General features: G+C 34.9%; 1 protein-coding gene and 1 non-coding gene across 5 annotated transcripts; one reads left to right on the forward strand and one right to left on the reverse strand.

The window, feature by feature from the left end:
- Positions 1–521: 521 nt before the first annotated feature.
- On the reverse strand, positions 522–594 carry TRNAR-CCU (transfer RNA arginine (anticodon CCU)). Its single transcript has one exon. It is a non-coding gene; the product is annotated as a tRNA-Arg (tRNA).
- Positions 595–781: 187 nt separating this feature from the next.
- LOC107770486 (protein NUCLEAR FUSION DEFECTIVE 6, mitochondrial) lies at positions 782–9844 on the forward strand. Of its 4 annotated transcripts, none has more exons than XM_075256087.1 (3): positions 782–1103; positions 1497–1621; positions 3896–4272. In XM_075256087.1, the coding sequence occupies exons 1-3, from the start codon at positions 952–954 to the stop codon at positions 3961–3963; spliced, it is 345 nt and encodes a 114-aa protein (XP_075112188.1). In that variant the 5' UTR covers positions 782–951; the 3' UTR covers positions 3964–4272. The 4 variants fall into 4 exon arrangements, with proteins under 4 accessions (XP_075112188.1, XP_016445289.2, XP_016445288.2 ...); XM_016589803.2 differs by lacking the exon at positions 3896–4272 and adding an exon at positions 7904–8205 and having other exon boundaries at positions 791–1103; XM_016589802.2 differs by lacking the exon at positions 3896–4272 and adding an exon at positions 9362–9844 and having other exon boundaries at positions 793–1103.
- Positions 9845–10823: the final 979 nt, after the last annotated feature.

Consider the following 10823-nt stretch of genomic DNA (forward strand, 5'->3'; position numbering starts at 1 on the left):
ACACAAAAACATTGGGACAAGATTGCAGAGGTGCCGACAATGCCTTGGCTATGGAAGAAATAATGAGATTTTGATACAGAAATCATGGGTGTGGGAGGGAAACGTGGGTGAAGGTGAGAGAATTGGAGAGAGAAACGTGGAGGAGTGGTATTAGAAGGAATATACGGTACCATTAAATTAGGAGCGTAATTAATACCCTTAAAAATCACTAATGGTATATAATTGGTAATTAGGTATACTAAATGTAATTATATCAAACCTTAAACATTGAGGGTAATATAGTTTCTTATGGCATAGGAATGTAAAAATTCCAATTAAAAGCTAAATTGTGAATCGTTTCTCTTATTCTTTTAGGAGAATAAAACTACTGAGTTTTTTTGATAATTGGTTTGAATTTGTATCCAGTCTTTAGACAATATTCATCATCCATTTAGTAATGCTTTGAATGACGTAAGTTGAAATATAATCCACAACTTTTAATAAACAAAAAGAAAAGGAAAAGAAACAAAAAACGAATTTAACGCGCCAGGTAGGGGTCGAACCTACGACTTTCTGCTTAGGAAACAGACGCTCTATCCACTGAGCTACAGGCGCTCTGTTGCTTAAGGAATGTGACTAGTTTTATATGTCTCTTGTTAGAAAAAACATTTTATTGGCAGAACAACTGAAACATTTTTTTTTCTTCCGAAAAGCATTTTAGATTGTACTCCATCCTCCTAGTGGATTTCACTGTATCGTCGTCATTGTTGTATTTTAAATTGTACCCCAATTTTTATTTGGCTATGATTTTATCAAACATTTTTAGATGTATTAAAATTAATAATTATTGAACTTATGTGATTTTCAGTCAAGTGAATCAATAAAATACTAGTATGAAATAAACCCCAAATTGAAGAAACTAAAACCCCAAAGCAAAGCCCTTTTTGCATCTGCTTAGTAGCCTCAACAGACATGGCGACTTTCACCGCCAGATCCCTCCTCCGCTCCGCCACTACCTCCGGCCGAACAGCCGCCGTTAGACTTTCCGGTAGTTCCAAACCAAAGGCCTCTCCCTCCCCCATTCGTATCCCTTCACAGAAACCACTCACCGCTCGCATTTTCAGGTCATTATCCGAAAACATTGTTTTCAATTTTTGCATATATATATATATATATCTATATCCATATCTATATCTATATATATATCTATCTATCTATCTATATATATATATACACAAAAAAAAAAACATATATATACTCTCCGTTTCATTTTATGTGGCGCATTTTACTGTTAATATATTAAAAAAGAATAACATATTTATATATTTAGAAATAATTTAACTTTAAAAATTACTTTTTTCCTTTAATGAAATGTTTTGTATCTACACAAATGTGTATGACTTGTTTTAGACCATAAATTGGGACGGATGGAGTATAAATTTTCACCAAGAATATTTATCATTAATTGTTTCTATATAATATTGAACCAGATACATTTTTTCCTTTATATTTTGTAGGTCACCTGTTGAAATGAGCTGTATAAGAGTGGAAACGATGTTTCCATATCACACTGCTACTGCCTCTGCTTTGCTGAATTCCATGTTATCTGGCACTCCTAGGTGCTATGGTTGGACTCTTGAAGGTATAATTACATATTTTTTATATTATTATATGGATCCATACGAGGATTAGTTTGTTGGGTGCTTGATTTTATGCATATTTGTTGAAGATGTAGAGCCCTTTTGGGCAAGTTGAATTCAAGTAGCTTTTAAGCACCGAGTGCTGAATTTATGATTAAGCAGTTATGTATTTGAATAAAAGTGTTGAAGCTGAAAATAAGTTGTTGATGTGATAATCACTTTTTCTGTCCAAATGACTGAAAATGTCCTTAAAGCTCGTAACACCAAAAATAAGTTTATTGGTGCAACGTTTATAATTTTAAATTAATTCAAACACATATTACATTTGTGTATCAACTTACTTTAAGTAAGATTATTTTTAATAAATGTAAATTATCATTATTTAATTAACATATACTAATTAATTTTATTGACTAAAATTTGAACGTAAAAAACATACTAAAATACTCTAACCTTTTGTGGTTGTACGTCACTTTGACAACTTCCAATTCAAGTTCAAACAATAACAGTTAAAGAACCAAATTTTCCCTTTTTGTATGACAATTACTAACACATATAGTATTGAATTTTTTTAAAATTATCTGAAACAAGTTTTAGAAGAGTCTATTATGGTGAAACAAACATTTATATCACCTAAGCTAGTCATTCTAATGTAGAATGCATATATAAACCTAAATAATGCTAACATTGAACAGTTTATAAGTTCGTAAACCAACAACCTAATGCTCAAATACCACATGCTTGAATGCTTTAGGCTCAACAATTTATAATCAAAAAATGGTAAGAATAATAGTATGTATCTTGAGCGGATATGAGCTGTCACACCTCCTTTTTGCGCGCCTACCCCGAAGGATAAATGCGTGAGGGAGTTTTTCCAATTTAAGTGACAATATTTGAAATGAGATTATTTATTTAATTCAGAGTCGCCACTTGGGAAAGGTTTGGCTTTTGGTGTCCCAAGTCACCGATTTATCTTGAATCCCAATTCGAGGAAAATATTCGACTTTCCAAATGAAGTCTGCGAACCAGAAATTCTAAGTAAGGAATTCTGTTGACCCGAGGGAAGGTGTTAGGCACCCCCGAATCCCATGGTTCTAGCACGGTCGCTTAAATTGTTGTAATGGCTAAATATCTAATTTTTATACATGTTATGACTTGTGTGCTTTTATTAAGTTTAAACCGCTTTTTTTTTTTTTTATAGAATTGCAACGTCGTGAAAATGCATCTCGAACCACGTCACAATCAATGCACCCGTGGTTGTTAATACGTTCTGACTCCGTTGAGATTTGGATTTGGGTCACATAAATGCGCACCCGAATTTAAGCATGTAATTCAATTAAAATCGCGTCTAAAGAGTCTAACGCGTTATTATCTTTGGGGAAAGCCGTGAAGTTCGTTAAATGGCCACTCCCGAAATCTAAGTAATTATTAACATCTATTGAGGGCCCCGCAGTTTGTGCGTCTTTGTTTGGCGAGGCTCGCCTCATTTATTTTAAGGATATCCTAAAGTGACTACATTTCTATTAAATTCATTTCTAAAATAAAAGAGAAAAAATCCTAATTAGTTACATGCTTAAAAAAAAGGGGCGTAACATATTAAATGCTAGATTAAGACAAATGTTAACGGAAAGAAATATTACTAAAATTGAAATTATAAATAAACTACGGAATCGACAAATAATATGTTCAAAAGAAACTAATTATCCTATAACTAGATTAAACTCGCATTGTTAGATGACTTGAACCGTTGGAATTAATTATTTACGACTATTTGAAACTAGAATCAATCTTAATTACTAATGCATATTCGAAAGTTTATTAAATTCAAACGTTAACTCGTCTTGTTTGAACTCAAATCATGCCATAATGCCTAATTCACGAAATTAATTTAAATTCATGCTTTAACTAAATTTAGCTACATGTTCACGATTAACCTACTGTTGACAATATTAAAACCTTCAAGCTAGTGAACTAACCAGTTTTACCAAGCCGATTCACTAAAGACCAACTTATGTTATTTTCCTCTTACTCCAATTGTTAAACAGTTTGACAGTAATGAGCATGCTTAAACATATACTACCTAATAACCAAACTAAAACAGAGTATTATTTTATACATCACTACAAGATGCCTAGTTATGTAAAGTAACCGAAATTTACAGAATAATAATACATGAGATAACCTAAACACAATCAGTAAAAGAGACAAAGGAAAAAAAGCTAAATTAAAACTTCAAAGTTCCATTCTTCATATGTATTCATGCTTTCACATTTCAGCTTACAATATCGATAAGGTTACGGCCATGTACCTGGTATTGGAAGTAAAAGAAGAGGAAGATCAGTAGAAGCAGCAGTAGCGTAAATACACAGCAACAAACAGGTTCAGCAAAAACAAAACCAGTAACGACCAGTAGAATAACCCAGTAACAGATTGAAAACCAGCAGTACCAGAATGCAATCGCAGTCAAAGCAGAAGAGAGACGGATACAAGACGCAGTAGTTTACTGATTTTTGAATAACACTCAAGGAAAAGCAACCTGAAATTATTCAAGTAAAAGTTCAGCTTGTTTTTCTCTTTTTGCTCTCAAATTCTGATTTCTCAAAATTCAGTCAACTCTCTCAACTTTTTCCTCTATCCCTCCTCTTACACTGTGTAAAAATGACTCTATTTATAACCAAGACTCTTGTCTTGAACCACTAACCCGAAATATTCCCATAATTGCATGCCTTGCCCCCACTACTTAATGTTTTTCTTATTTAATTCCCTGTTCCCCATGCCTACATGTTTTGTCCCCCACTATATTAAATAAATACATTATTCCCACTCCATTATGTCTTGTCCCCCACTATATTAAACAATGTATTAACCCACTAACCCATATATTTTCTTTAATTAATTCCATTATTCCCCACTACCGCATGCTTTGTCCCCCACTATATTAAACAATGTATTAATTCCCCACCATTATGTCTTGTCCCCCACTACGTATTAAAAAATGTATTAATTTAATATTATTAGTACCTAGTGGACGGAACACTCAGATTAAATAATTGTTCAAATTTTCAATTCCAAAAATACCCCTCTGAAATTACTGAAATTACCATTTTACCCCCTGGAAATACTGCCATTTACCATTCTACCCCCATCAACTATAACCAATTCATCTAATCAATTATCCAATTAACAGACAAACTCTGAATAAACAAACTCACTAAACACAATCATCAATTGAACTCAAACTAGATCAAACTACATTACAACCAAGATAAAAGATTCAATGATTCAGAACCATTGTATTGAACTAGTAAGGTCGAAATTGATTCACACATATACAAAGGGAATAAACTAACTCTATTGGGAACAAAATCACAATTAACTTAGACAACATGAACGAGCAGGGAACCAAACAATATGATGAACAACCAAGAGCAGGGAAGCAAACAATACACAAAAATGAAACTATTTGAACCAAAATGCTAGCAAACATTTATAGGAATAGTCACTGTTTGTACAAAAATATGAAATTGACTAATCAAACAAAGAAGTGTCATTAAAACTTTAATCAAGACCTAACCTCAAAAACCAACAGAAGAGATCGATTCAGCTTAGAACCCTTCATGCGCACCTGTAGCCCCCCGTCGCCATTAAAACCAACAAGAACTATATTCACTTCAAGAGGGACTTGAAATGGATCCTCAGCGCGAGAATGAAGCGTTTGACGAACATCCGATCGAACACTGTCTTTAACATCTTGAAAAGCTTCATGGTACCACTACTGTTGGTGACCTAGTGTTCAAATGTGAGCTGACTGGAACGGAGGGTGTGACGGACATCGTGGTCGATGGACTGGTTTGCTTGACGACGAAGCAAGCTGGTGGCGTGAGAATGGAGAAGAAGGCTGCTGGTTGTTGTGAGGTCGTGAGATGAGGAAGCAGCCACGGTTGGTTTGTCTTGGGTGTTGAAGGGGTCGTTTGGGGAAGATGAAGACGGACTGTGTGTGTGCGTGATGTGCAGCGACTGACGGAGAAGAAGAAAGCAGCGGCCATGGCGGACTGGCTGCGCTGGTCGTGAGGCGGAACTGGGGTTGTGACGACGTGGTCATGGTGGACGTGAGGAGGCTGTTTCTGGTGGTCGCTGGTTTGGTGGGTGGAATGACGGGAGGGAGCTGGTTGCTCCGACGAAGAAGAGAGCGAAGCAGAAGGAAAAGGCAGCCATGGGATGGTGGTTTTGAGCTGGAGCTCGATGGTCGTTCATGGTGGTTCATCCATGGCTACTGGCTGGGGCTCGACGGGCTGTGGGTGAAGCAACAACATGACGAAGAAGATGCAGAAGGGCAGCTATGAGAGGGTGGTTGTTTGGAGCAGAAGTGAAGAAGAAGAAGATGAAGACGGGGCAACCATGGTTGGGGGCTTGAGGTTGTTTGGAGAAGAAGAAGATGAGGGGGGGGGGGGGGCGGATGATTTTTTTTTAGGGTTTTTTAGGGTAAGGAAAAATGAAAATAGGGGTTGGGATTAGTTTGGGTTATGGGGCGGACTGGGTCGGGTCGACCCGGTGAGGTTTTGGGTTGGGTAGAGGTGTTTTGGGCTTAAATTTAGAATTGAAGAGGAGGCCTAATTCCGATTTTCTTCTATTTTTTGTTTTCTTTTCTTTTACTTATTAATAAAACTAAAATGCTAAAATTAAATTATAAAAACCAAAATTATCTTAAAATACTAATTAACTCCTAAATAATAATTATCACCCAAAATTAAACATCAATAAAAATAAAATCACACAATTTGGACATTAAATGCTAAAAATGCAAAAGATGCCTATTTTTGTAATTTTCATTCTTGTAAAACAAACTTAATTACTCATAATTGCAAACCTAAATCTTAAATGCAAATGCGACATATTTTTGTATTTTTTATTAATTTAGCAAATAAACATGCACAGACAAAAATGTAAATAATACAAGGAAAATAACACAAAATTCACAACAATTGCAAACAATCAAAAAATTGTTTTATTTTTTTTTTTGGAATTTTTGGGAGTAATTCTTATATAGGGCAAAAATCACGTGCTTACATGAGATTAAACACATGTGGACTTGAGATTAACTTGTCTTGTTACTTGATGGTAGTTCTTAGGTTCTAACTCAAGTCCCAATTTTCATTCTCTACATCTCTTTTTCTTTATATGTTATGATGATTGATGAAATACTACAAACTTAGGTGGGAGTGTAGAGCGGGACCAAGACCCCTTTATATATGTTTGGAATGTCATTTGATATGGCAAAGCCATCAATAGCCATATAAATAGGCGAATAGATTTTTCCTCTTGATTAAATGAACTATCATCCAAATACATAATTATTCCTTGTATTTAATGTATTTTTTCCATGTGTATGTACCTACTATAGGGGAAAACATTCATTAATATATTAAGAATTCATGAATAAATCTAGAAGGTTACATTCATTAATTTAATGGATTCATGTTGAATCCTGAATGTAGCTAATAGTTACATTAACGTAATGGATTCATGTATGATTCATCAATGTAATTGGATAGTTATTCGACTTTGGTCAAAGTAACTTAATTCATCCATATGCTGTGTACCCAACCAATAATTTATCCAAGCACATAAATGGAGTTTCACCATAAAATATGAGAATGTGACCACAAAGATCACCTTCTGCCAATACACATACCTAGTATAACTTGTTAACATTAGGTTAACGTGTTTACAACGGAACCAACCATGTCATATGGTTGTTTTTGGCACAAGATGGGCTCTACTGTCAATATTAAAAATACAGTGACCTTTGTCTAGTATTAGAGTTTTGTCAGGGGATGAGTCAGAATTTGATTTGAGATTGTATTATGTTGCCTTTCATTCGTCTGTCTTATTAGTCTACAACAAAAACTTCCAGTGGCTGAAATTCTTGTAATATAACTCTCAATCAGACTCTTTAAATGCTTATGGGTTGAGTTTACCAAAGGAGTGATATGTTATTCACCAAGATATCAATATACATTGACATGACGTTGAGCCTTTATATGTGCAATTGATGTATTTGTTGTACCTGTCTGATTGTCCATTGACGCAGAAATACATATTTCTTGCAGATTTGTGAATCATGCAGCTGATATTGATTGTTGATGAGTTAATTCCATAATAAGCCTCGAGAAAATTGAATCAGATAGTTTGTCGGATCGAAAGTTGTTTAGCATATACATTTTGCCTTTACAATTGTAGTTGCTAAGATGTAAATGACAGTCTAATACTGGGTATTTAATCAGATTGCAAGGATGATGTATGAATGTCAAAGAGTTCAAGTGAAGCTTTATGTCCAAGCGGTCTAAGAGAATAAATACTAGAGTACTGAATAAGAACATGGGACTCTTTCCCTTTCTATGAATTCTGGCTTCTATTGAAGTATATTATCATTATCAATGGTATTTACATTTTGAAGTCCTAAGTTAGCTCATTGTCCTTATAGATTATGTAAGGGCCAAAGCTTGAATTGAAACCAGAATTTTATTGCATTTCTGTTCAATTATGGTGTTAAATACAGCAATATAATTACCAGATTTTAGTTTCCTGGAATTGTTCTAGAGAATCTAATGATGTCATCTAGCATTTTATATCGCCAAATTACTTCTGAAAAATTTGTATCATGAATAACTTAAATGGGACCCGAGTGGACAACCACAAGTATTCATGTCTTTGTGTGATCTCGATTGTTCTTAGACAAGCCTGAAGAATGAAACTTTGTGAAGAGTATATGTTTGCTAGTGAAGATATTTAGTTGCGTGTTTTTTGTAGTATTCGTAAACCACTTGATTGTTGCATCTTTGTCTCTTGTATCCGTCTAAAATCTTTTAATCCACTGGACTGAGAGACACATTTAAGTGGCATTGAAATGGAAGATGATCCCCAAAGTGCAAAATTTTTCTCCTATCTCAATTATTTTTCCTCTTTTTGCTGGGAATAGAGGGGAGATGATTTCATTTGATAGTGTCTTAACATTGTATGCTTGTTTTCTTGTTTGCTTTTGGACAACTGAAGTTAAAAAGGAAATTTTTGTACAAGTTGAAGTCCTGGTATATCAACTTACAGTGACCATAAAAGAGGGCCAATATAACATAAGAATTGAACTTCTGCTGAGAACTAGAGTTTGAAACTTTAGTAAACTGTGAACCTGATGAAATCGGAACAATTCCAACACATGGCTACCAGTCTTCCACGAGTATGGGAACAATATCATCCTTAAACAAAATATTTTTCCATTTTCAGATTAAATACAGACTGCGCGTGATGCTTTTATTGTGATTTGCTGTACTTGTCTGATTATCGATTGATCAGAAAGTATTACTTCCTGTAGATTTTGTGAACGATTTAGCAGTATGATTGAAGGGGGGCTTTGGAGCAATAGTAAAGTTGTTTCCGTGTGACCTATCACCTATAGGTCACGGGTTCGAGCCGTGAAAACAGCCACTAATGCTTGCATTAGAGTAGGCTGGCTGCATTACACCCCAAGGGGTGCGGCCCTTCTCCGGATCCTGTGTGAACGCGGGATGCCTTGTACACCGGGCTGCCCTTTTTATTGCTGAAGAATTAATTCCTTAGATAACCTTAAATGAATAGGCTAGTCTGAGGGACTGAGCTTTAGCATATGTATTATTTGCCTTTTGTCATTGTAGTTCTTGCTGACTAAGTCATGCATAGGTTCATTCTAATACTTTGTATTCAATCAGATTGCAGTGATGATTTATGATGAATGTCAGAAGGTTCAAGCGAAGTTTTATCATGCAGTCTAAGAGATTATCTGAAAATAGGGTACAATAGAAACTCCAAAGAAGAAACATACATCTTCTACTGTAACTGTGATTTTATTTTTGTTCTAATATTCACATATGTGATTTACTAATAATCAGATGCTGACCCCCTTCAATGAATTCTGGATCCTACTTTAGTGGTTTTTATTACTCCTAGCATGTTTTTGTTGAACAACTTTTAAGCTCATTACTGAGGGTCTATCGGAAACAAGCTCTCTGCCTTTATAAGGTAGGGGTAAGGTCTGCGTACACATTACCTTCCCCAGACTCCACTTGTTAGATTACACTGCGATTGTTGTCGTTGTTGTTGTTGTTGTACTTAGACTATGAGAACAAAAGCAAACCTTGTCTACAATTTTGTTGCTGGATATAGTTCTAAGGTTTGTCCCATGGGCATATAAATTTTGATGTGTGCGCGCGCGCTCTGTGCACGCTCACGTATTTTGTTGCGCTTCTAGCATAAAAGTCATAATGATGCTTATGCTTATGTTGCTAAAAGAGCAATGTTTTGATGCTAAAATCTGCTTAGCATCGGTATCCAAAATCTCGGATGCACAATGTTTCAAGTTTATTGAAAGAGTTGTTACGTAGTAGTTTGACTTGGCTTTTCCTGGTTTAGGGCTGTGATTACCGCACATTATCTTTGGCAAATTTTGCCTATCGTTCCAAGTGCTTTTATTTGTTCTCTAAGCTATGAACTTCGGTAAGACTGCTGAATTAGCTGTTAATATCGTGTTCATACCTTCATCTCCCCTCCCTCCCCTTTTTTTTTTAAAATGCTGTAGGTCATTTTTATTAGTGTAAAAGATAACTCTGCATGTGTGAGTTTTTTCATATCGCCGTTCTTAAGTCCAAATAGAAGAAGGGTTACAGTAAGTTGACATATTCAAGCATATACCATACTTGAAGAACACATTAAATTTTGATAGAAGGGGTGGAAAAGATGATATAACGGATCAATTTAATATATGGACAATATAAATATTTTTATCATCTTTATACAGTATAGTTTAATTGGTTATAGCAGATAGTTTTCAATCTTGCTATGAAAAGTCACAAGTATGATAATAGTATAAAAATTCTTTAAGCTGTATATGTATAAAAATTAAACCCGAAAACGAGAGGCCTAAAATTTGAAATGAGCACAACTAAGAGAAGGATAATTTGATTCTTGAACGGAGAGTTTGAAGGTACGTAAATGGTGTTGGTGAGACTAATGTGGAAAGTGCTAAGAGACGTCAAAAAATTGCAGAAAAGTTATTACTTTTTTTGGGGTTACCTTTTAACCTTGATAGTTTCGATAGCTTCGTAAGGTGATTTTGGACTTAGAAGTATGTCCGAATATTGATTTGGAGGTCCGTAAGTCGTTATGGCTTGAATT

The sequence above is a fragment of the Nicotiana tabacum genome, chromosome 1 (genome assembly GCF_000715075.1).
Source record: "Nicotiana tabacum cultivar K326 chromosome 1, ASM71507v2, whole genome shotgun sequence".
Lineage (NCBI taxonomy): Eukaryota > Viridiplantae > Streptophyta > Magnoliopsida > Solanales > Solanaceae > Nicotiana > Nicotiana tabacum.